The sequence below is a fragment of the Lepidochelys kempii genome, chromosome 11, assembly GCF_965140265.1.
Source record: "Lepidochelys kempii isolate rLepKem1 chromosome 11, rLepKem1.hap2, whole genome shotgun sequence".
Taxonomy (NCBI): Eukaryota; Metazoa; Chordata; order Testudines; family Cheloniidae; genus Lepidochelys; species Lepidochelys kempii.
In genome coordinates, this window is record NC_133266.1 from 38,650,349 (window position 1) to 38,677,803 (window position 27,455).

Consider the following 27,455-nt stretch of genomic DNA (forward strand, 5'->3'; position numbering starts at 1 on the left):
GCTGAACCGCGCGCGCCCCCTGGCGCTAACGAGGAGACGGCGCATGCGTAGCGGGAAAGTGTTCCAAATTGTCCCAAAGCGGCCGACCTTCCCTCACGTGAGGGGACGACGCCGAAAGAAACTACATTTCCCAGTATGCAATGCTCCCTCTGAGGCGTGTCCGTGGACTACAGGCTCCATCATGATAGGGGCTCCTGCTGGAGCAACCTTACTATTTGAAAGAAGTTTCTAGCTCACTGTACCCCTCTCCCTTCCTGCTGGCCTCCGTGTCCCACTGCTACGCTGTTAAACAGGGCCCAGACTCGCTTTCAGGGATAATGCAATTGCAAAGCATCATAACATAAGGATGATGAGGTGCTGCCCCAGACCAAGCTGTTATATGGGGGGGGCAGAGAGTAAGTGCAGTCATAGAATATCAGGGTTTGAAAGGACTTCAGGAGGTTACGTAGTCCAACCTCCTGCTTAAAGCCGGACCAATCCCCAATTTTTGCCCCAGATCCCTAAATGGCCCCCTCAAGGAACCTCCGTTCCTCAGACGTTCTTGTTAAACCCTGGATTTGTGCTGGAAATGGCCCACCTTGATTATCATACACATTGTAAGGAGAGTCATCACTTTAGATAAGCTATTACCAGCAGGAGAGTGGGGTGCGGGGAGAGAAAACCTTTTGTAGTGATAATCACCCATTTTTTCATGGTTTGTGTGTATAAAAACATCTTCTGTACTTTCCACAGTATGCATCTGATGAAGTGAGCTGTAGCTCACGAAAGCTCATGCTCAAATAAATTGGTTAGTCTCTAAGGTGCCACAAGTCCTCCTTTTCTTTTTGCAAATACAGACTAACACGGCTGTTACTCTGAAACCTCTCAACCATAGGTTTAGCAGGCCAATGCTCAAACCACTGAGCTATCCCTCTGCTACACCTACTCCTTCATCTCCACTGTTAAAAGCAGGTGGACAGCTCCTACTACTCTTCTGGGTTTAGATAGGCAGTGCTCTTCTACAACTCCCTATCCTGTCCCTGGTTGGTTCATAAGGTTGCCAACTTTCTAATCCCACAAAACAGAACTCCCTTTCCCCGCCCCCTGCCCTGCCCCAAGGCCCCGCCCCTTCTCTGAGGCCCCGCCTCCTGCTCACTCCATTACCCCCTCTCTCGGTCACTCGGTCTCCTGCACCCTCACTCACTTTCACTGGGCTAGGGCAGGGAGTTGGGGTGTGGAAGAGCAGGGTGGGGCCAGAAATGAAGGGTTCAGGGTGTGGGAGGGGCATGCCGGTTGTGGGGTGGGGCCAAGGGGTTTGGAGTGTGGGAGGGCGTTTAGGCTGAGGCAGGGGGGTGGGGTATAGTGGGGGGTACTGGCTCTGGGCTGGTGCAGGCTCCAGGGTGGAGCCAGAAATGAGGGGTTCAGGGTGCCGGAGGGGACTCCAGACTGAGGCAGGGGGTGCAGGAGTAGGTGAGGGCTCCAGCTGGGGGTGCGGGTTCTGGGGTGGGGTCAGGGATGAGGGGTTTGGGGTACAGGAGGGGGTTCTAGGCTGGGGCCGAGGAGTTTGGAATGCGGAAGGGGGCTCAGGGCTGGGGCGGGGGTTTGGGCTCCGGAAGGAAGTTTGGGTGTGGGAGGAGGCTCAGAACTAGAGCAGGGGTTTGTGCAGGGAGATGTGGGGTGCAGGCTCCGGGAGGAAGTTTGAGTGCAAGAGAGGGCTCAGGGCTGGGGCAGTGAGTTCGGGTATGGGAGGGGGTGTGGGGTGCAGACTCAGAGGGGAGTTATGGTGCAGGAAGGGGTTCCAACCTGGGGCAGTGGCTGGAATTTCGGGGTGTGGGCTCCAGCCGTGTAGCGCTTACCTCAGGCAACTCCCAGAAGCCACTGGCATGTTCAGCTCCTAGGCGGAGGAGCCAGGGGGCTTTCTGTGCGCTGCTCATGCCCGCAGGCATCACCCCTGCAGCTCCCATTGGCCGTGGTTCCCAGCCAATGGGAGCTGTGGAGCCAGCGCTCAGACAGCACACAGAACCCCCGTGGCTGCTCATGCACCGAGGAGCTGGACGTGCCGGCCACTTCCGGGAGCCACTCAGAGCCAGGGCAGACAGGGAGCCTGCCTTAGTTCCGCTGCATTGCCGACCACACTTTTAGTGGCCTGGTCAGCAGCGCTGACCGGAACCACCAGGTTTCTTTTTCAACTGGACGTTCCAGTCGAAAACTGGATACCCGGCAACCCTAATGGTGCAGTGTGTGCTCACCCTTCTTCTTTCAATCCATAGAAAGTCAGGATTCCTGGTCTTGATAAGTCAGATTCAGGAGCGACTCTTGTATCATTTTCAGGGCTCCCACCCCAACCAGCTGAGCCAAAAAAAAAAAATGGTTGTCCAATAAGCAGCACAAAAAGCTCAGTGGTGCGGTGCACCCTGGAAGTTTGCATCCATAGCAACAATCCTGCTCGCCTGTCCCTAGAACTCTGGTCAGATAAACCCACTTTAGTGACAACTCTGATGGCTTGTAATCTTATCAAAAAAAGATGATAAAACCACTTTAGTGACAACTCTGGCACTGACTTCTAATCTCATCAAAAAAAGATATCAAGTTAGTTTGACAGGACCTATTTTCCATAAACCCATGTTAATTGGCATTAATTATATTACTCTCTTTTAATTCTGTATTAATCAAGTCCCATATCAGCTGCTCCATTATCTTGGATGGGTAGTGCCAATGGTTTTAAACATGAGTTGCCATGTACACACTGCCATCCTCACCAGATGATGAGAAGGCTTCATTTGGAATCCTTACTGATCCAATAAACCTGGCAGAAACTTCTGTCTCCCACCATCGCATCCACTGCTACCAGTTAATAGAGATGCTTCTCGATAAAATATGCACTGTACTTCTCAGCCTCTTCATACTGATACAAATATTACCTTCTAGAAAACTAGATCATAACTAAATAGTAAGCATTTAACTTTAGAAGGACTAAAGCTGGATTCAAAATTTGACCAATTATTATTTATTTCTACGTCACCTGAAAGAGAGCAAAACACTTTACAGAATGTATAGAAAGACATAGTACCTGAAGAACTTATTGAAATCATCAATATTTTTTATTCTTTGAGTGCACACAATATGGGGTAGGTGTCTCACAAAAACAAGTGAAAGACCTGGCCCTTTCCCCGAAGACCTTGTGTTCTGAAGAGCCCCTTAGATTGTTACAGTCTATATAAGGTCCCCTAATTCCAGGTAAATATATCTGTAAATACCACATCTCTTTTCCCAGGAGATTTCAACTGAGGAATATATGGCTCAGAGACAGATCTACTATAACATTTGAGCAGAGTCAATATTTAGAGACAGATCTATTATAACATTTGGGCAGAGTCAATATTTATCTAAAATACAGAAGAGCTTCTTTGACCATTGAATCAGACAATCCTGAATGTCATTAATTAATATTAAGGTTGCTAAAAGCAACTCTTCTTAATTTAGGATAAAGAAATTAATGTTATTTAAGGTTGGAGTAGGGCTCTTCCAGGCAATGCAGCATGCTGCTGCACGTGCATTTAATCTCAGTCCTGAGCAGGCCTGCTGACAGAAATTCTGGGCTCCAGGGTGAAGGCTGGCCCTAGGCGGGGCGGGGTCTGGGATGGAAGTGATGAATTTGTCACTTTTGGGACAGCCCGCACTGGCCAGTTGCGCCAGCCTGCGAGTCCCCCCAGAGCGTAGGGCCTGAAGCGGTTTGCATGAGCCTAGGAGCCCTGCGGCCCATTCGGGCGATTTAAAAGAGCCCGGGCCCCTGGAGAATTGTCGCCTTTGCCCACCCCGCCTCCCCCATTGGCGGGCCTAGTCCTGAGCCTTTTGGCCAGCAGGACCTGGAGATGCTCTTCTGGAGGATATGCACACAGGGCCCAATTCTACCTCATTAAAGTCAGTCAGACATTTTTCCCTTCATTTGAATAGGAGCTGGGAAGGCATTTTAGTGTATCAGTTTGCTGTCTGGTGACCCTTTCTGGCTAATTGAAGAAGTGAAGTTAAATGAGCACAAAATAGCATTAATTCAGATGCGCGGGGGGGGGGGGGGGTTAATAGTAATACTCAAAACAAAGACATGACTCTCATTACTCAAACAGCACAATTTTTAAAAGTTGAACTTAGTGGGAGCTGTTCAAACACATCTGAGAGCAGATTTTTGCATGTTATACTAACATAACTCAATCAGTATAACCCATTTTCATCATACATCCTCAACTGTGATGTTGTCTAACAGATTGCCAGCTCAGGTCAGAGCAATAGGTCAAGTAACTTGTGTGTGAATCTCAAAGGAATGTTAAGTATACAAATTTACGTGAGTGTTACTTTAATTCAAAGGAAATGTGATGGTATTGTCTTCATTTATCTATAACCTCTTGAATGTTATTACATTACAATGTGCATTATATATATCCCTGTACTAAATTAGCCCTACATCAAAGGATGTATTAGCATTTAGTTGAGAATTTAGTCAATGTGAAGAACTGCATGAAAACCAATGAAGGATTGTTTATGGCTATCACATTATTCATAAATACTAATGAAAGATTGGATGGCTGTAACTAAATAACTAAATGCATTATGTATGTCTCTGTAATTGAATTGCCCATTAACAGGGAAGTTAGTTAAACAGAAATTAAAAGGTACAGTGTCAAAAGTGAAATCCCTGGAAGCTGCATGGAAACTTTTTAAAGACACCATAATAGACGCTCAACTTAAATGTATAGCTCAAATTAAAAACCTAATAAGAGAACCAAAAAAGTGCCACTGTGGCTAAACAACAAAGTAAAAGAAGCAGTGAGAGACAAAATGATATCCTTTAAAAAGTCTAGTGAGGAAAATAGAAAGGAGCATAAACTCTGGCAAATGAAGTGTAAAAATATGATTAGGAAGGCCAAAAAAGAATTTGAAGAACAGATAGCCAAAGACTTAAAAAGTAATAGCAAAAAATGTTTAAGTACATCAGAAGCAGGAAGCCTGTTAAACAACCAGTGGGGCCAGTGGATGATCGAGATGCTAAAGGGGCACTCAAGGACAATAAGGCCATTGTGGATAAACTAAATGTATTCTTTGCATCAATCTTCATGGCCGAAGATGTGAGGGAGATTCCCAAACCTGAGCCATTTTTTATAGGTGACTAATCTGAGGAACTGTCCCAGATTGAGGTGTCATTAGAGGAGGTTTTGGAACAAATCGATAAACTAAACAGTAATAAGTCACCAGGACAAGATGGTATTCACCCAAGAGTTCTGAAGAAATTCAAATGTGAAATTGCAGAATTACTAGCTGTAGTTTGTAACCTATCATTTAAATCAAATGACTGAAGGATAGCTAATGTGATGTCAGTGTTTTAAAAGGGCTTTAGAGGTAATCCCAGCAATTACAGGCCTGATTTAAGTACCGGGCAAACTGGTCGAAACTATAGTAAAGAACAAAATTGTCAGACACATAGATGAACATAATTTGTTGGAGAAGAGTCAACATGGTTTTTGTAAAGGGAAATCATACCTCACCAATCTACTAGAATTCTTTGAGGGGGTCAACAAGCATGTGGACAAGGGGATGTAGTGTACTTAGATTTTCAGAAAGCTTTTGACAAGGTCCCTCACCAAAGGCTCTTAAGCAAAGTAAGCTGTCATGAGGTAAGAGGGAAGGTCCTCTCATGGATTGGTAACTGGTTAAAAGATAGGAAACAAGGGGTAGGAATAAAAGGTCAGTTTTCAGAATGGAGAGAGGTAAATAGTGATGTTCCCCAGGGGTCTGTACTAGGACCAGACCTATTCATCATATTCATAAATGATCTGGAAAAAGGGGTAAACAGTAAGGTGGTGAAATTTGCAGATGATGCAAAACTACTCAAAATAGTTAAGTCCCAAGTGGACTGTGAAGAGCTACAAAAGGATCTCACAAAACTGGGTGACTGGGCAACAAAACGGCAGATGAAATTCAATGTTGATAAATGAAAAGTAATGCACATTGGAAAACATAATCCCAACTATACATATAAAATGATGGGGTCTAAATTAGCTATTACCACCCAAGAAAGAGATCTTGGAGTCATTTGTGGATAGTTCTCTGAAAACATCCTCTCAATGTGCAGCGGCAGTCAAAAAAGCGAACAGAATATTGGGGATCATTAAGAAAGGGATAGATAATAAAACAGAAAATATCATATTGCCTCTATATAAATCCATGGTACACCCACATCTTGAATACTGCATGCAGATGTGGTCACCCCATCTCAAAAAAGATATATTGGAATGGAATTGGAAAAGGTTCAGAAAAGGGCAACAAAAATGACTAGGGGTATGGAATGGCTGCCATATGAGGAGAGATTAATAAGACTGGGACTTTTCAGCTGGGAAAAGAGAAAAATAAGGGAGGAATATGATAGAGGTCTATACAATCATTACTTCTGTGGAGAAAGTAAATAAGGAAGTGTTATTTACTCCTTCTCATAACACAAGAACTGGGGGTCACCAAATGAAATTAATAGGCAACAAGTTTAAAACAAACAAAAGGAAATATTTTTTCACATAACACACAGTCAACCTACAGAACTCCTTGCCAGAATATGTTGTAAAAGCAAGACTATAATAGCGTTCAAAAAAGAACTAGATAAGTTCATGATGGGTAGGTCCTTCAATGGCTATTAGCCAGGATGGGCAGGGATGGTGTCCCAAGCCTCTGTTTGCCAGAAGCTGGGAATGAACAACAAGGGATGGATCACTTGATGATTACCTGTTCTGTTCATTCCTGGGAACCTGGCATTGGCCACTGTCGGAAGACAGAATCCTGGGCTAGATGGACCTTTGGTCTGACCCAATATGGCTGTTCTTATGAAACCTTAGAACTGTAAATGTGAAGCATGCTAACTTCAAAGCACGGGTTGTTGCATCCAACAATGGAAAATCTGTTGACCCAGACTGTAATGGGAATACGTGCCAGACTGCTTTCTGGGGAAGACAGCTTTAAGAATGAACCCTGGGAGCGATCCTGTATCTCTGATTGATGGATTCTGACAGGGGTAGAACTCTGAGCAATTAGAGAGAAATCCTCAAAGCCACTTTGGGTAATCCTGTGGAAAATCAGAAGATTACTGTGCCTCTGCTACCATTTGCACTTACAAACTCTGATTCACCTGTAATGTATTTTGCATGCTTTAACCTCTCAATAACTCTCATTTCTTTTTCTTAGCTAATAAATCTTTAGTTAATTTTCTCGAGAAATTGACTACAGCATTGTCTTTTGGTGTGAGATTAAGAGTATCCAAGGACCTGGGGGTAAGTGACTGGCCCATTGGGGATCAGGAGTGACCTAATGTGTAGTGATTTTTAATAACCTTTCATCACTTAGTCCAGTTTGTCTGGGTGGCAAGGTGCGCTGGAGAGCCTAAGGGGGACTGTTTGTGACTCCATGGTAAAACTAAAATAGTAATCCAGGAGTGCACAGTTGTATCTGACTTGGTGAAATGGAATATACAACAAGTTTGGGGTGTCTGCCCTGTTTTCGGACAGTCTGACCTGAGATTGGCACTCTCAGTTGTGAGCTACTCTAGGCAGCATGACACTGGTAACACCACCTCGCTTGCAAAATCAGCTACTGTTGTGATTCGACACATGTTTAGAGGCTGAATGGCAAGATGTAGGTGGTTTGATTTACCACAAAGCTAAGAACAGGCAGGATTAACAACCAAAGGCCTTATTCTGTTGTTGGATACATCCGTGTAATTCCACTGATTTCAGTAATAATTGTATTTAATTAAGCACCTTACCTATCAGGTTGTGCCCTAGGCTTCTTACCCCATTAAAACGTAAATTACATGCAAAAACATATCACTGTGCCATGCTGCAGTCATTCTCAAATGAAAAGATTTCTAAACATTATTTAGAATGGATGAGCAACTTTGATGTCCTTCTGAGGTCGTTCCACAGAGCCTGGGTCACATTCCTTGCAAATTTTTTAAGTTTTAATTTACAAACAAATGTTTAAATGCTTTTTTTATTTTTAAAAACTCAGGGCTTTATGGAGCTTTGTTAATTTACATCAACTGAAGATCTGCCGTCAGTGTCAGCAGCCCAAAGTTCAGTCTTGAGCAGCCATACAATAACAGACATTTATATAGCAAACAGTGGGCCTGATTCTCCTCTCATGTTTACAGCAGTGTAAATCCAGAATAACTCCAGATCATGCAACATTATTTTTCTCTCCTATGTAAGTAAGTCATGCACTTGCATGTATGGTATAATAAAAGCATATAAACTTCTCTTCATTAACCTGAAAATCCTGATAAAGCCTGTAGGTATTAATAGCCTCTGAATATCATGACTGCATGACACAAACAGACCTGTCCTGAGGCCATGAAACATTAGAAGGAGATTTTGTGAAATTTACATATCTTTAACTGTTCACAGCAGAGGAGATATGTGCATTCTTCACATTGAATTGTCAAAAATGGGAAACACACACTTTAAAGGGTTAATGTCAAGTTCTTTAGGCTAACATATTACCAGTAATGGGCCAGAACCTGGATCCCATTCTGCTTCATACTGCTCCAGAAAACTGGCTTAACTCCCTAGCTTTGGTACAGTTTGCATGTGAAGGGGGTGGCTAAAGAAAGGCACATAGTCACAGCACTGTTGCAGTCCAATAATCCCCAGCTGGTGAATGACACCTTAGCAGACAACACAGCTTAATATAGTCCTCAGGCTGCCCCCAGCCAGCACCATGGTAATGGAGGCATAAAGGTGGCATAATATCACCTTTGCCCCCCTTCTTAGCTGGACTTACTGGAGCTCAAACACAGCTGAGGACTGAGCCTAGTATCTTTCAACTGTTATAAACTGATGGGGAATTTCTGTTGATTGACTCTAAACTATCTATCTACATTTTTTAAAAGCCAGTCATCACTTGAAGGATCTGTTAAGTTCTTCCAAGACTTTCTGAGCATCATTCCTTATATTGAAATAGTAAGAGTGGAGGAGGCTTGAAAACTGAGACAGGGTTTGAAGTACTGATGAATTAGCCTCAAAAGAGTTGAATAAGTATCCAGAAGTTTGGTGTATCTTGATCCAGACTGATGGCTTGCATAGATGTGAGTATAATGCAGCCTCTATACCCATTCAGTCTTTGGCCTCTGCAGAGATTGCCAATCAGGATGCTTTTACAGGCAGTTGTTATGGTGGTCTGTGTGATGTGAATACCTGGGCCTCAATTTAGCAAAACATGTAGGCCCTGATTCAGCAATTTTCCCATTGAAGCCAACAGGATTTAAGCATGTGTTTAAATATTATGCTGAATAGGGATGGGATCATATACATGCTTAAATGCTTTGCTGAATCAAGGCCAAGATTCATTAAAATAAAATGACAATATTTATATATAAATAGATACTTCATTTTTTGGAAGAAATTAATTGTGTTGGACAGGCAGCTAAGAAGATATTCTAGCAGTAATTTTTATACCGTTTTTAAAATAGCATAACAAAATTGGCTTTATCTTCTAGAGCACATTCTTCTTTTTGCAAAACACATTTGCTAAAAAAATGTTTTAAATACATACAAAGTATTGCTAATCTTAGCTGATGTTTGTGAATCATTACATTAATGTAAGTAATGCAAAAAACAAAGAAATGCTGAAAAAAGCATTTTGGTGCTAACTTACGTTATCATTTGTAATAAATGGTGAACGCCTTATTAACTTTCTTTTTAGAATAGCTTCAGAAACATCAAAGTTATATATTCTGTACATCTGCATCATTCAATTATCTGATGAACTGTCACCTTAAGCATAAGGTGGATATTGAAAACATTACAATTTCAGAAGGCTACAAGTCTAGAAGTGCATAGAATGGTATAAGACATGTCACATACCTGGAATTCTGGTCAGAATATTGCCATGCATCACATGCATTCAGCGATAAAATTGCATTCAAGGCAAAAGTACACCTGGGTGAAAAAAGAAATCTGTCCTGAGGGTAACCGTCGCTAATTACTAAAAGAAAATTCCCTGAAGCCAAGAATTTGCTAATAAACAAAACAATCAGTTAAGAAATTATTTGCCACCAATGTTTGAAGATATGAATTAACACTATTAATGAAAGAATGGCAAGGTTTTACTTATAGGATGCACACAATCCCAACCAGAGTTACAAGTTTTTGTTAGATCTTTGGTTGATAAGATTTATAGATTATATGAGATTTATTATACCTACTGTATATGCTAGAGACACAACTCAGAATATATATATTATTTTTATTCCCTAAGGGGAAGATGCTCCCTTATTCCCTTGCCTTTCCTCCCTGCCAGACACAAAACCTAAGTATATAGGTTTGTACAGAGTATATAAGAGTGACAGAAGAGAAGTAATCATCACCCCTGCCCAACTTGGAAGATTGACATGAAGGGCTAGCCTACACTACACAGGCTCTGCTGATATAGCATACCAGTTACAACTATGCCAGCAGAGCCCCTGCGTGTAGACGCAGGATATACCAAAAGAAGGAATTTTTCTAAACTGGGGTTTTGCTGGCTTAGCTATGTCTGCTTGCGGTGTGGATTTGCACTGCTGCAGCTGTTCTACAGCTCATAGTGTGAAGTAGCAGGTAGAGCTCAGTTTATCCACTGGCTACTCCCTCAGCCTTCCTCCCAGCCTTCCCACAAACCCCTTCTGCATTCTTGTGGAGAGAGGCACCATGGAGTGGACTGTAGAGCACAAGGAATATGGGGTCCCCCTGAAAAGTCTCTCCAAGCTTGTCTTCAGTAGAATGTGTTTGAATACCATTGTGAAGAGTCAGGTTAGCTGACACGGTGCTGACTATGACTGACAAGTCAGGGTAGACCTGGGCAAATTGGGTTTGACATTGTGTCAGATAATCATGATTCATGATTAAACTGTAATTAGTCCCAATAGTTCAATCATGCAAAGCTAACATGAGGCCAAACACAATTTGCCCTAGTCTGCCCTGACCACCAGGCCATGGTCAGGACCATGTCAGCAAACACAACTCTCCACAATTATACGCAAAGATTATATAATGTTCTTATGAAGACAAGCCCTCTGTGGCCTACTGTCATGTGCAGCAGAGCTGTGCACTTCTGTTGTACACAGGGCTTTGGTCCCACAGAGCGGGAAACAGTGTTTGGACCTAAAAAGGGTAAGACTGAAGCACGCTGAATATCTTTTGCTTAGAGTCAAAGTGCATACTACCCATGACTATTTGCTGATTTTTGAAACACAAGAAGTCTGTAGAACTGAAGAAAGTCTCATTGACTTAGCACTGATTGTTTCCAGTTTTAATATAAGTCGTAGCAGTAGTAGTAGCACCGTAGAGCCTAGGAGCCCTAATCATTTGAATGCAACTAAAGCTTAATGCATCATTGAAAAACTTGGGAAATTTCGTTGCTCTTAATTTAAAATATTTTTAGTCTTCAAACCATCACTTTTTATATGTTTTAAAAGTTAATCTATGAAAAGTTTTTGTCAATGAAAGAGTGAAAAGTCCAAGTATGGAGTTTATGCTGCAAAATTGGGGTCAGTCCTCTTTTCTTTAAAGGTGCCACCAGAAGTCAAATGGGGCGGGAGGGAGGTAGCCAGTTTTCTTTTAAGCTCTGCCCACAAAATAAATTCCACCCCCACGAGACACCAAAATTAGTTGCCATTCACAGTAGGTTGTATAAAAGTTTAAAATATGATCCTGTGTAATCTACTCCCCTTCTGTGGGTTCAGGTTCTAATCTGCAACATCTATAAACAAACCAAAACACTACGCAGTTTTTATGTCTCAGACACTTACAGATAGCCATTTTTAATAGTGGTGGTGTTTTTGATTTGGAGTGTATTTTTGCCGAGCTGTTTTTAAAGTTAGGAATTTAGGAAGAATAAACAGGCATGTTGTACAAGGAAGGTAGCTATATATTTTATATACCTGATAAGATAATACTTCGGAAAACTTTAAGAATGGTTGTAAAATTATGTGATAAACTGCACCTCCAGTAGATTTTGTATTTTAATCAGTTTTTATCTATAAATCATAACTATTTAGGTCAAAACTGTCAAACTTGAGTACCAGACACTTCAATGGGAACTACAGGTGCTGAGCACATTTGAAAAACAGGTCACTTAAATGTAGGAAAATGGGTTAATGTAGCTATTAGTTACTTTAAGATCCAAACTAGGAAACGTAACTACAGAGGTCTTTGTGGTTGTGCTTTTCAATGATGCATTCCACTGTGACAGGTCTGCACAACTTGCTTGCTGCCTCCAGGTTTCAAATAGGAAAAGAAAAGAGCTATAATTCAGAACACAGCTGGCACAGATATAAGCAGAAGGCTCTTTCAAAGCATATAGTCAAAGACTGAACAGCTATAACAGTAAGACTGTCTAACCTTTATAGTTCTATGATTTATAGCATGGTTTATATAATCCTTCATTTTATGAAGATTCATGTAACTCTCCACAATCTATGTCTGAAATAGTCAATTGATACCTAGAACACTTTGTCAAGACTTAGGTTGTGTTAAAAGTAAGATTTACAGTACTGGAACAATGTCGCTAAAATCATTTATGGTTGCATATTTTATATAGTGATCATTTGTTTTCATTTTTATCCAGATGGAAGCCAGTCCAGAACAATCCATATATACACACACACTGGAGAGTGTGGATGGGGACATGAGTAGGTGTGGATGGGGAGGTGAAGAGGTGTGGATGGAAAAGTGAGTGAGTGTGGATGGGGAGGTGAATGCTCCGTTTTCTTTATCCAGTTGCTTTTCTTTCTCTGTTGGCGCCCCCCGTTACAGAGATTAATTCCCACAAGACTCTGCTGTTTCCTCTGCCCGTCCCTGGTCCCTCCCCACTTAATATAGTGGCTAGAGCAGGGAGGAGGTCTCTGCTGCTAATAGCCAAGGCGGAGCCCAGCGCAGCACTCCCAGCTCCTAGACGCTGAGCCGCTCCATCTACTCACCCGAAGCACCGAGGTAAGAATCCTGGTTGTTACTGTTGTGCAAGTGCCTGGATGCAGGGAGTGCTAGGAAACCGGCAGTGAAGTAACGCCCATTTAAAAGCAAGAGTCCGTGCTTCTGCCCGGGCTCTGTTACTCATTTCTTCCATCCTCAGATCCGATGCTTTTAAACCATCGCAAGAAAAACCGGAGTCTACCTGAAAGAGATGAATGTGTTCCCGCCACCATTATATGGTGGTATGATATATGGGATAGCTCAGTGGTTAGAGCATTGGCCTGCTAAACCTACGGTTGTGAGTTCAATCCTTGAGGGGGCTGTTTAGGGATCTGGGGCAAAAATTGGGGATGGGTCCTGCTTTGAGCAAGGGGGTTGGACTAGATGACCTCCTGAGGTCCCTTCCAACCCTGATATTCTATTCAAGTTGCAGTGGGGAAGGTTTAGATTGGATATTAGGAAAAACTTTTTCACTAAGAGGGTGGTGAAACACTGGAATGCGTTACCTAGGGAGGTGGTAGAATCTCCTTCCTTAGAGGTTTTTAAGGTCAGGCTTGACAAAGCCCTGGCTGGGATGATTTAACTGGGAATTGGCCCTGCGTTGAGCAGGGGGTTGGACTAGATGACCTTCTGGGGTCCCTTCCAACCTGATATTCTATGATTCTATGACTACTAGCCTTGGGCTGTGCCTGTCGGGAGCCTGCACGCGCCAGTATTACTTGTACTCCTGCAAGGAGCGTTTCTAGCAGGCAGCTTCTTCCCAAGGGGCTTAGCATGACTGCCCGGCGGCAAGGTGCACACACGAGCTGCAGCGGAAACTGCACGGCTCTAATGTGGGAGAGCGTTGCTGAAATAATATACAGGAAGGTTGTGCTCAGACTCTCCCCAGCACACCCCCGCCCCCCCGGACTTGTGGCACCGTCACTGAGTTGTAAAGATACGGCGCGTTCCCAGTAGAAGAGGATTAGCAGGGAGAGCGCAATTATGCAGAATGGCTAGTGGGGGGGGGCAATTTCTGACGGGGTCGGAACAGTGACCCTAGGGCTGCTGGGGCTGGGTAACGTGTATCCCCGAGCAATGACAATAGAGCGTGTCAGAGCGGGGTGCAGCCGGCTGAGGGGTGTGAGCTTCCTCTGGGGCCCCAGGGCCCCGCGGCCGTGGCTGGGCTTTGCGCTTTGCTCGGGGCGCTCGGGCTCGGCTGGCCGCGCGGGGGGGAAGAGCGAACTCGCGCGTGCGGACGGACAGCGGGTCCCAGCCGGGTCTCTGCACCGCGGGCGGGAGGCTGCGTTCGCTGCAGGAGCAAAACTTCCACGCACGTTGCATTCAGACAGCAGGCAAGTCTGGACTTCGCCCGTCCCCACACCTGCGTTTCTGGGGCCTGGGGGGGGGGGAGCGCAAAGGCCAGCAGGGGGGAGCTCCGACTCAAGCAGAGAGCGAGACGGTGAGCGAAGGTCCGTGCTGGAGCCCGAAGCGCCCCCGCCCGCGGGACCTTTCAGCCGCTCCGTCTTTGCAACCAACTACGCGCCAGGCGACTTGCACCGCGAGCAGGACCAAAGCAGCTGGGTTAAATAGGGATTTCCATGTATGGCTCATCCCCCCGCAGCAGCTGTTCTGAGAGGGACATGAACAGGGGCGCTGAATGGGTCCCACTCCTTCTTCTCCCCTTTCCCTGGAGGCTCTGCGAACGGTGCGTGAATAACCATTCCTGGGTGAATTTCTGTGTGTTTGATCATCATTCACCACAAGTTCATCTACAGTTAAAATCTCGAGCGTACACGCATTTTAACCTCCGTCTGAGAAATGCCCATTTTAAAAGCGGTGCCATGTAGGCTGGTGAGAGAGAGAGAGAGAGGGAGAGAGGGAGAGAGAGAGAGTGTTTTTCTGGTTTACTTTTTCTAAAAATACCGTGAAAGTGCCTATAATATCAGTTTGTGTCAAGTACTGAACCTATTTACATTGTGCTTGAAAACGGCTCTAGTATGTTTCTGTTATCAAATACAATATCATCATGGTGGCAGCATGAAGGAAATTCCTGTGCGTAGAAGATTAAAAACAGCTCCTTCTTACAGGAACCGGATTTTAAAATATATGTGGAAGTTTGTGATGTAATCTGAGCCATTATATCGTGTTATAAATGCTCAGAGGTTAAGTGACTGGAAGCTGCCATAGGCCAGAGAATTATTCCATTTACTAGGCTGCTCTCCTTGTTCATACAGCATACACCATGCTTCAGAAAAAAAGAACAAGCCTATCCAGCCTTGTCATGCACCTGGTCCATGTGAAGAGGAAATCTTGATTATTTTAAAAGGCATCCATGCAACTTCAAATAGGATCAATATAAAAAATAAATTACAACTAGTTTCAAGTATTATACGGGCTCTTGTTCAGGCTGAGAAGAGCTGGTGGTCAAGGTGCTGATGGTGGCTGGACTACACTACTGCTCCCATCATAGCTACCAGTGGTGGAGCAGTACTAGTGATATTTCAAGATTAGGAAATCTGAAGAAAAATGTTACAGTAAACACAGGCAGAGTGACTGAATAGGGAATTTCTTCAGCGTTCCAGAAAAACTGGTTTCATAGCCAATTTACTTCCATCTAACAGAGTGGTAGATGGAAGTAGCAAGAGGCAACATAGTCTAGTGGATTGTGTGCATTGCTGACAGCCAGCAACTCTGAAAGTCTACTCCCAGCTCCAGTACAGCCTTGCTGTGTGTCCTTTCACAAAGCACCCAATGCTTGAAGGTGTCTGAAGGTGGGCATCCACAAATCCAGGCACCCACAAGTACCAACAGTTTTGACAATTTGAGCCTTATGATCTATTTCAGTTTCTCCATCTGTAAATTGGCATAATACTTGAGTCCTAGGGGTGGTTATTTTCTATTTTTAAAATATTTCACTGGGTATATGTAAAGGTTTTCTTATGTAATCTTTGTTGGAAGATAGCCTAAGGGTTTCACAAGGACTATCTGTTTGCTTCATACATGAATCACTTTATCTTTAAGATAAAGGTAGGCATAAAACTTAATCTAGGTCTTAATACACTGCAGTAAAATACCTAACTTTTCATTTGACTTTTTTTAAGTTACTGTTTTGAAGATTTATTCTCCCATCCTTTTTGTTAGACTTTAGGTAAGTAATTCCCATTCATACTAACAGTAGCTGTTACAGTAAATAAATGTACAAATAGAACCCTTGAATGTTCTGCTTGGCGCATGTACTGCTGTTAAAGAATTAACCTCTGTTTCTACCATTGGAGCAAAGCAGACCCATACTTCATTGTTCTTGTGCAGCACAAATAATGTGCATCATCACTGTATTTTGTGTTGTTTAGGAGAAAACAAAACATGTTCTACAGATTCTGGTGGCTTTTGTGGATACTAGGACAGCATGTGTTTTTGGCACAAAATCTCAATGAAGACAAAAGAGATGGAGTAAGACGACAAAAATCTAAGCATCTTCTGTCAAATACTGTAGAAAAATATCCCAGTCCAAGTGATCAAGGTGAATTTTAACACATTTTTTTCTTAACATTTATTCAGATTCTAGACTGTATAGTTAACTTGCACTTAAAGCAGTATATTTACAACCTGCAGAGCTACTCCCACTTACAATTTCATTTGCCATATTTTTACACTTAGATGTATAGTTCATTTGGGTGAGAGAAGAAGAGCTTAAAAGAGCAAGGTTGGAGGATTCTTGTGTTACATTCTCAATATTTTTGTCTATCAGCCATGGTATTATCAGTAAAAGAAAAGTGGCAGATAGACATTTATTCAGAAGCAATTTTCTTAGGTTTTCAGAAAACTAATTGTCATAAATATAAAGGGAAGGGTAAACCCCTTTGAAATCCCTCCTGGCCAGGGGAAAGCTCCTCTCACCTGTAAAGGGTTAAGAAGCTAAAGGTAACCTCGCTGGCACCTGACCAAAATGACCAATGAGGAGACAAGATACTTTCAAAAGCTGGGAGGAGGGAGAGAAACAAAGGGTCTCTGTCTGTCTATATGTTTTTTCTGCCGGGGATAGACCAGGAATGGAGTCTTAGAACTTTTAGTAAGTAATCTAGCTAGGTATGTGTTAGATTATGATTTCTTTAAATGGCTGAGAAAAGAATTGTGCTGAATAGAATAACTATTTCTGTCTGTGTATCTTTTTTGTAACTTAAGGTTTTGCCTAGAGGGGTTCTCTATGTTTTTGAATCTAATTACCCTGTAAGATATCTACCATCCTGATTTTACAGGGGGGATTTCTTTATTTCTATTTACTTCTATTTTTTATTAAAAGTCTTCTTGTAAAACACTGAATGCTTTTTCATTGTTCTCAGATCCAAGGGTTTGGGTCTGTGGTCACCTATGCAAATTAGTGAGGCTTTTTATCCAACATTTCCCAGGAAAGGGGGGGTGCAAGTGTTGGGAGGATTGTTCATTGTTCTTAAGATCCAAGGGTCTGGGTCTGTAGTCACCTAGGCAAATTGGTGAGGCTGTTTACCAAACCTTGTCCAGGAAGTGGGGTGCAAGGTTTTGGGAAGTATTTTGGGGGGAAGGACACGTCCAAACAGCTCTTCCCCAGTAACCAGTATTAGTTTGGTGGTGGTAGCAGCCAGTCCAAGGATAACGGGTGTAATATTTTGTACCTTGGGGAAGTTTTGACCTAAGCTGGTAAAGATAAGCTTAGGAGGTTTTTCATGCAGGTCCCCACATCTGTACCCTAGAGTTCAGAGTGGGGGAGGAACCTTGACACTAATATTACCTAATTTGCACTGTGTTAGGCCCTGAGCTTGCAAACTTTTAAGTACACACTTAGGTTTACAAACCTGTGTACTCCCATTGAACTCAATGGGAGCAGGATAAATGAAGTGTTCTAAAAAGTTCAGTGCACCACCTAGTCAGAGATGCAAGTCTATGAATATATTTATTAATTATTTGTATTACAGTAGCCTCTAGAGGTCCCAACAGAGGTTGGGGACCAATTATGCTAGGCGCAGTATGCCCACATTATAGTGAGAGACAATATGCCTACCTTGGAGAGCTCACAATTGAAATACACATGATAAAGTGCAGGAATAAAAACAAAGGCACCGAAAGATAAAGTGACTTGCTTAAGATCATACTGCAGATCAGTGGCAAGGCCAAGAATATGACCCAGCTCTCCCAACTCGCCATTCAGAAGTGAATCTTCTGCAGGGGTGGGCAAACTTTTTGGCCCAAAGGCCACATCTGGGTGGGGACATTGCATGCAGAGTGATGAATGTAGGGCTAGGGCAGAGGGTTGGGGTGCAGGAGGGGGTGCACAGTGCGGGAGGGGGTCAGGGCATTGGTGCAGGGAAGGGTGCAGGAAGGGGCTCAGGGCAGGGGGTTGAGGTTCAGGAGAGGTGTGGAGTGCAGCAGGAGACTGAGGGCAGGGGGTTGCGGTGCAGGAGGGGTGCAGCAGGGGGCTCAAGGCAGGGGGTAGGGGTGTGGGGTGCAGCAGGGGGCTCAGGGCAGGGGTTTAGGGTGCAGGAGGGGTTTGGGGTGTGGGCTTCGTCCCTGTGCCGCTTACCTGGAGTGGCTACAAGGTGGCAGTGGCGCGCACCGGGGCCAGGGCAGGCTTCCTGCCTGTCTGCCCTGTCCCTGTGCTGCTCCAGGAAGTGGCCAGCACCACATCCCTGAGGCCCCTGCCGGAGGGGGCGGGGGCAGAGGACTCCACACACTGCTCTTGCTTGTGGGTATCTCCCCTGAAGCTCCCATTTGCCATGGTTCCCCATTCCTGGCCAATGGAAACTTCGGGGGAGGTACCCACAGGCAAGAGCAGCATGCAGTGCCCTCCACCCCACATCCCAGCACCAGAGACCGCAGGGACATGGTGCCGGCTGCTTCTGGGAGCAGCCCACAGCCCATGGCGGTGGCAATCCTGTGGATCAGATCCAAAGTTCTGAGGGGCTGGACCCGGCCCACGGGCTGTAGTTTGCCCACCCTCGATCTTCTGTGTCCCCGCCCTGGTAAGATACCAGGTAGGAGTTCTGAATGAAGGTCTAAATATCTTCAGAACATTCCTCATGCCAGAGGATCGTACCACTTTCAGAAGGTTTCTTCTCCCCCAAGAAGGTCTCCCCCCAACTGCAGAAGGTTCCTCATCCCATAGACTCTAAACCTCTCCCAAATTTCAGAAGGTTCCTCATCCTTACGTTTATTATGCAAGTATTCTAAAACTTCCAGAAAATTGGATTTCCACTTTCAAAGCCTACTATGTACATACAAATATATCATTTTATGAGTAACATAGCTTCCTAATGTAATTAAACTCACTTATCTAACAAATTTATTCCAGATGAAGATTGCGTTCTTGAAATAGCTTTTCTACTGGACAGTTCAGAAAGTGCTAAGAACTATAATCACGAACAACAGAAAAAATTTGTATTAGGAACAGTGAACAGTATGAAAGAAGCTCAAGTCAATTCTGGACGTTCTCTCAGCTGGAGGATGGCCTTACTTCAGTACAGTAGCACTGTTCTCATAGAGCAAACTTTCCGAGACTGGAAAGGTCCTGAAGCTTTCAAATCCCGCATTGCTCCCATAACCTACATAGGCCATGGTACCTACACAACATATGCTATAACCAATCTCACACAACTGTACATGACTGAAGGGACTCATGGCAGTGTGAAAGCAGCTGTGCTCTTGACAAATGGAGTGGATCATCCAAGAAATCCAGATATTTTTGCAGCTACTGCTGATGCTAAGCATCAAGGAATTGTGTTCTTCACAGTAGGAATGACCAGAGTGGCTGAGGAGGTGGCCAATGCTGCCAAGCTTCGACTTCTGGCCAGTGTCCCAGCATCAAGGTTTGTTTTCAACCTCCAAGAGAAAGGAGTTGTGGAGAAAATTGTGAAAGAAATGGTATGTATGGACCAAAAATTTGAAACTATTCTAGCCAAATATTTAAAAAGCTGCTCTCTTCTGAGTGTTTTTAATTTTTGGTGTTCTTTTAAAAAAAAATCAGTATTTTATGGGTAGAAGCAACACTCTAAATTCCAATCTAATACAGTTCATTTGCCATTTGTCATCATTCCAAAGCACAAGTTTCTCCCTCACTCTCCTCCATGATGTGGGATATTTTTATTATTTTTTTCCTCAGGAAAGGTATTTTAAAACTTTTTTTAGTTTTCTTTGTTTAAAAAGATAATTAACATTCTAATTCTTTCTTCTGCAACAAGCCAGAGAGTTTATATTGTTTTAGTCACAGAGACCAGATTCACCTCTGGCATAAGCACTCCTCCATAGACTTTAACAGAGGCATGTCCACTTAGCACATATCTGAATTTGACCCTAAATCTCTATAAGTGTCCACTGGAAAACCTACCAGGGAGTCGAGAAGCAAATGTGATTCCAGACCTGAAAGTTTCCTGCTCTTCATCACTGTTTTCTCTTGCTATTACTTACTATATCATTGGAGTCATAGTAGACTTTCTGACAGCATTAGTTTGACTGAAAGGATTAGTGTGTGTATGCTTATGTGTGGGTTAACGTTACAAAATAGGAACTGAAATATAAAATAGATTAGAGAATTTGATGGAAGTCTTTTAATAACTTGAAATTGTGTTAATTAGTTGCTGAACAAGGAATAGATTTCACTCACTGTAATCAAAGATAGAGACAGGTTTCAGAGTAGCAGCCGTGTTAATCTGTATCCGCAAAAAGAACAGGAGTACTTGTGGCACCTTAGCGACTAACAAATTTATTTGAGCATAAGCTTTCGTGGGCTAAAACCCACTTCATCAGATGAAGTGGGTTTTAGCCCACGAAAGCTTATGCTCAAAGGAAAAAGATAGAGACAACATTCTTGGCTTTCTGGATAGCAACATGCATTTTTTCCTCTATAGGTGGATTATGACCTCTAATTTCTAATTTTGTTTTCAATGTCTGTCTTCACAGAAAGATCTGGCTGAAGAAGGGGTAAGTAATTAACTGGTAAACAAAATATGAGAATTGCTATTTAATCATGCTGTCCTGTAAATAGTATATGTAATGTAATAAATATTCATGTAATAGAAAAATAACTATGAGGGACTAGATAATGAGATACAATTCAATGGGGCTACTCATGTGAGTAAGGTTTCATATGTTAGTCTTTGCAGGATTGGAGCCTTTATTTCTTTCTAAATTTAAATAGTTTACAAGAATTAGAGAAACTACAAATTTCTGTGGCCTGACATACTTTACATTTTCAAAGAGGAACAATATCTCAAATATATAGTGATATCAGATAAAGCCAAAGTAATAAGTAATAACCCTAACCCTAAACCCTAAACCCTAACTCTATGTATAGATATAGATAGTGTTATTCCACAGCCTTCCATCTTTACTGATCTCCTGCTGCAGTCTAAGCTTCTTCCCATGTCATTTTGATAGCTTTCAATTCTGCCTCTATTGTGCATTTTCATGTTATCCTTGGTGTATCTTGTCATCTTTTCCCCTGGGTGTTCCAATGCCTGTCTTGTTACATTGTTTGTATATTTCTTCTGTGTATTTCACGGCCATCTCAATCCTTCATTCTGTAATCTCCTGTCCTGTCGGCTTCTGTTTCATCCTCCTCCAGTGTTCTTCATTTGTGATTTTTTTTCTGGAGATCTAATAGAAGTTTTGTCTAAGGCAGCTGTTTATGAAAAATTGGAGTTTAGATAGTAGCATCTTAATAAGTCTTCAAGTTTCAGAACCATATACTAAGACCAACTTTACAATTGCATTAGATATTCTAAGTTTACTTTGGAGGGCAAGATTTCTATTTCTCCAGATCAGACTTAAAGTTACAGAGGCATGTCTGGCTTTTGATTTTCTGGCTGTAATGTATTCATCTGTTCCACCTGGTGTATTTACAATTCTGCCAACATACGTGAAACACTGGAACTGTTCTATGTCTGTCCTGAAAAGTATGATTGGTGTTTCTTGTTCAATGTTACTACAGGCGTCATACAAGAATGTCTTATGTCACCCACAATCTTTTTACAGCAGTAGATTGGGTAATAAGAAAGACCATAAAAGAGCCAAGTGACATAAAATGGATTTTCAAACAGAAGTTAAAGGACATTGGATTTGCAGATGACATTAACATGCTATTCCATATCAATAGAGATGTGCAAGGCAAAACAAATGATCTCCAGGCCTATGCACAATTAGTAGGGTTGAAAATAAACACAGAGAAAACAAAAGGAATGAGAACCAACGCACAACAAGAAACACCATAAAAAGAATGACATTGACAATAACTTCTCCTCTCCTGCCCTCTCCAGAAAAATCCTGCTCTAAGCAAAGCTTCCTATAACCTGAGAGGGAAGACAAGCCAAATGATTCCATGAAGTCCTCTAGGGATCTTGCTATGCTAATCAAACTTCCCTGTAGGCATTCAGATATGATGGTGATGTGTGACAGTACAAAACCCTAAAATGGATTACATGCTGTTGTCCTTGGGAGGCACATTATCTGGGATATTCGGATAACAATGATGCTTGGGGTGCCCACTTGTCTAAGTTTAAAGTTGAATAGAGATTTAATAAATAATTTTTAAAAACTTTTTCCATATGTATTGAGTCTTCATATTTTATGGTTTGGAAGCATAAAAAAGTAACTACATATAATCACTGTGGATCAGTGATCCACTGACACAATATAAATGCAAAGTAAAGAGAAAAAATGCAGGACATTTATTAAAATTAATTTTATTAATTAGATTATATTAATTTGCATATAAGCATTTTGTTTATGCATTTCTATAAGGTCAGATTATGACCCATCCTGCATGCCTGTGCAATGGAATAAGGGGGTGTAAGGATGTATGGTGCCCCCTTATTCCCCTGTACCAGCTACCCCTACAACAGGTAGTTGTGTAAGGTGGGTTGAGCAGCACAGAGTTATTACATTCCCCACCACCACCATGCTGCACAACAACATGCTACCCCTTACAAGGGGGTTGTGGCAAAGTCATGATTATGTGATGTGATATAAAGGATTTCTTGGCTTGGTGTGGGACGACCACATTACTTATGAGCGGTAAAGTAACTGAATGCAATTAAAAGATACAAAGTTGTTTATTCTACAGAAGTAATTCATTGGTGCTTGTAGATTACCTATATGGAAACTGAAATGTTGCAATGTTTTCTGGCTTACCCATTAAAGTGCACTGATTTGCTGTGAACATTTTCATTCAAAGTGTCCCCAAGCTCCCACATGTAACTGTGAGAAAGGGGAAAGAGGCCTTCCTGGCCCTGCCGTAAGTAGCTGTCATTTCTCATTTTCCTTCTGTCTTAGTGAATAATGCATAATGTAATTTGCTATTAAGTTTGTTCTAGGCATTTTGATTAATCCTCTGAATCTGATCCATGAGACAAAGTTAGAGCTATAAGTAGTATTTCTTTGTACTTACACCGTGTGGAAGTGTCAGATCAATGAGAAATGTGCGGAAAGTTTGCCTGCTATTCATGAGATCCTCCTTTCTAAAAGGGAACAGCTATGTGATTTATGATCTGCCAGAGATCTGCTTTGGTCATAGCAGATGTACAAAAAAAAAACAACCCCATGGTTAAAGGGCAAAAAGAAGGCTTCATCTCTGTGGAAGTGCAGAGTTATTCTACTGATTCAGTCTGACAGCCAGACCAGATGACTCATTAGCTCCAAATCAGGAGTATAAAAAAACTGAGTTGCTTTGAGGCAAGAGGTAAGGAGAAAAAAAAGAGAGAAAGGAAATCCTGGAGGGTGAAACATTAGGAATTTCCAACTCAAGAGGTAACTGGCTTGAGGTACATATAGAGAAGAGGGGGCTTCCTTTGGAGAGTACATCGAACTAGACCCTCCAAGCAAAGATGCAGGATTGTTTCATTGTCAGTCCCAATGAACTAAACTGCAGGGTTTAGCTGTCAAACTGAATCCTGAAGCCTTTGAACAGCCCACTATTATACTCATTAAAATCGAACTGAAGTATAAAAGGATTATATATTCCTTGCCCAAGGTCACAGAGTCTGAGGCAGAGTTAGGAATAGAACCCAGCAGTCTTGACTACTTTTTTTCATTGGACCTGTTACAAACACTAAACTTTACTGCCTCTTCCTTCTATAGACTAGCACTTTTAGTTTAAACTAATATATATTATACAGTTTTTGTTTAAGTTACAATAAGATATCACTACTTGAAGAACACAGGTATCTTTTATATGAAAGCATACTTTTCAAAAAGTTCAATACAAACATGCATCATTTAAACAGTGCTAAAATGAACAACTGTGACCTCTACAAAAACATCTGCATCTGTTTTCAGATGAAATCAGTCCTAGGTGCTTTACAGCAATGTTAAGAAGAAAACAGGTTTTCTGTGCAGGTGAGCATGTCCCTCCCAGACATGCTGTTTGACATCTGTGATAACTACACTGGTTTGTTTAAGGTTCAGGAAACAAATGACCAAAATATAATTCCTAAAGTACTACATACATTGCCAAAAAAATCATTTTATTTAATAACTCCTTTTGTGGTGAAGTTACTTGAACCTGTCTAAAAGTACTGAATGATTTATACAGAATTTGGGATGTGGGGCATATGATATGTGACTGTTTTATTACATAACTTTTTTATTTTGCTGTTTTTAGGGTAAAAAGGGTCGTCCAGGTGATGATGGGGCTCCTGGCCAGAAAGGAGTAAAGGTGGCATGTCTTTTTAAAGATTTAGTAAAAGCATCCAATATTTTCATTTGAACTGAAAGAATAGTAATGTATGTACTTAGCATTTATGAACTGGAATAGTTCATCTAAGTTATTTAGTCCTCCTTTTCTCTTGAAGTAAAAAAATACACATTAATGTAATTTGCAAACAGAACTTCTATGTTAGTATTTTGCATATAAGATAATTAAAACTTTAGAAGAGGGAGCTGGTATGCATCCTTTACTATGTACTAAATTATACTAAAGAGAACAATGTAAGTACAGGTCAAAACATTACATTTTCCTTGTTTGACTGATCTTGATGTTGGATTCTTCATAGGGGGATGCAGGTCTCAATGGAATTCCAGGAAAAGATGGAACAGAGGTAAAAAGGAAATCAGTATTTTCTCTAGTCATTACATTGTTCATTTACTTCAAGGATGTGATCCCATGTTTGCAATAAACATTATAATAGCCAAGCAGAGTTTTCAGGTCCAGTTTAGCATCCAGTGATTCGTTAACACAAGAAATAAAAAAGAGTTAGAAAAACTGAAAAGGAGTATTGTTGTTTAAAGAATGTGTTTAACTCTTATTTAATAGTAATGGGAGTTACAATTACACACTTCCATTGGGGTTATATACTCCCTTCAAATGATTTAATCTTCTATATTTGATATATTCAGTTTACAATCTTCCTTGTTAGGAATTGAAGAAAATTGATTAGGGAAGCAAAGGGACAGATGGAGAAGAGTATGGCCAGCAGAGTTAAGAACAATAAGAATTAGGATTTTTTAACTATATTAGGAACAAAAAGAATCCTAACTGTGGTATTGGTCCACTACTAAATGGAAACAGTAGAATTATCAATAATAATCCAGAAAAGAAAGAAGTATTCAATACCTATTTCAGTTCTATATTTGGGGAAAAACAGAAGATATCATCATCATAGGATATGGCTAACACTCTTTCCATTCTACTAGTATCTCAGGAGGATGTTAAACAGGAGCGATTAAGTTAGACATTTTAAATCACCAAGTCCAGATAACTTGCATCCAAGAATTTGTAAAGGGCTCACTGAGGAGCTTGTTGGACCATTAATGGTGATTTTCAATAAGTCTTGGAACACTAGGAAAATTCCAGAGGACTGGAAGAAAGATAATATTGTGCAATATTTTAAAAGGATAATGGGAATGATCCAGAACTTATAGGCCTGTCAGTCTGTCATCGATCCTAGGCAAGATAATGGAGCAGCTAATACTGGACTCAAGTAATAAAGTATTAAAGGAAGGTAATATAATTAATACAAATCAACTTGAGTTTATGGAAAATAGATCCTGTCAAATTAACTTGATATCTTTTTTTGATGAAATTACACGTTTGGTAGATAAAGGTAATAGTGTTGATTTAATAGACTTCTGTTACGTGCTTCACTTGGTACTGCATGACATTTTGATTAAAAAACTAGAACAATACAAAATTAATAGGGCACATATTAAGTGAATTAGTGGCCTGCTAACTAACAGAGGCTCTGAAGCACAATGGATAGTGCATTGGCTTTCTAGATCTGAGAGGGTATTCAAAGGATGTGGATTTGAATCCCGCCAGAGTTCAGCTTCTTTTTGGACAAAGTCACCAGCCTGGCCTGGATGGGGAGCAACTGTCAACATGAAATATATTGATTTTTGGCATAGTCCCACATGTCATTCTATAAGCAAACTAAAGAAATGTAGTCAAGAATAAATTAGTATCAGGTGTGTGAAAATGGGTTGAAAGACCATACTCAAAAAGTATGCTTTTTTTTAAACATGCTTTCATTGACTCAGTGAGATTCCACACAGGCATTGGGGTCTGCACAGACAAATATTCTTGCAGGACTGGAAACCTGATTTACAATGGAAAGAAGAATATCAGCATTATTTCATTTTGCCACCTGTAGTTATTAACACTGGGTTCAGCTTTGTAGCCTTTCCACTCACATAATAGTCATACAAGGATTGGAAAAACACAAATACAGCAGTTCTTTCAGAGTTGCACTGTACATTTCCCCCCGTGCTGAGTTTCCTCCAGTTTTTTAAAAAGTTTTGCAACAAGTCTGAAACTTTGATGTCCTCACCACGCCCACACCACCTCTACCTTTCCAGAAATACAATGCTTACACTTACAGGAGTGTCAGCCTTAACTCTAGAGCTCAAGCCTTTGTATAATTAAAATCTCAGTTTAAAATTCAATTGACATAGGGTATTTTGTACATATAATAATATATATTATTGTAGACAGCTGTCATATACACAGCCATATTGCCACCTCAGAGATCCAGTGTTGTAGCTGAATTTTTATAAGAGCCTGAAATTTTATGTTTTTTCTGTAAAGACTATGGAGTTGCAGCTTGTGTAATAGTGTTACAATTAATTTATTTAAATCAGGTTAAAATATCTTCCAATCTTTTTTGTTTCTTTTCCCAGGGAAAATCTGGCTACAAAGGAGAAAAGGTATGATTTTCAGTAGGAACATTTATTGACATGTTTGTATGGTCTTGTAGATATACACATCAACATATTTGGTTGGCTGTTCATGAAAAATTGTAGCATTTGGGATGTGTGTTCTGGCAGGAAGATGTAATGAATAAAAATATCCTTGTAATGCTCAGTAAACTTTTTGAATGTTCATGGTTTATTTCCTTAGGGGGAAAGAGGTGACTGTGGCACTCCAGGGATAAAAGGTGACAGAGTAAGTATCTATCTGCTTATTATACTTTAGGGAAAACATTGTTACAGAACACTATTTCTCCTAATGTACAGTGAAATGGAGTATGGAGAAGTTATAGGACACAATTGCCTGAG

General features: G+C 41.5%; 1 protein-coding gene across 1 annotated transcript in view; it reads left to right on the top strand.

Annotated features, from left to right (window-relative positions):
- Positions 1 to 16,303: 16,303 nt before the first annotated feature.
- LOC140895296 (uncharacterized) overlaps positions 16,304 to 27,455 on the top strand; it is a 63,565-nt gene continuing 52,413 nt past the window's right edge. The window contains exons 1-8 of the mRNA XM_073304740.1: positions 16,304 to 16,461; positions 19,264 to 19,832; positions 20,868 to 20,888; positions 23,140 to 23,199; positions 24,565 to 24,618; positions 24,956 to 25,000; positions 27,078 to 27,104; positions 27,298 to 27,342. Of these exons, the coding sequence (XP_073160841.1) occupies positions 16,305 to 16,461; positions 19,264 to 19,832; positions 20,868 to 20,888; positions 23,140 to 23,199; positions 24,565 to 24,618; positions 24,956 to 25,000; positions 27,078 to 27,104; positions 27,298 to 27,342 (978 nt within the window). The 5' untranslated portion in view covers position 16,304. The remainder of the gene's footprint in view (positions 16,462 to 19,263; positions 19,833 to 20,867; positions 20,889 to 23,139; positions 23,200 to 24,564; positions 24,619 to 24,955; positions 25,001 to 27,077; positions 27,105 to 27,297; positions 27,343 to 27,455) is intronic.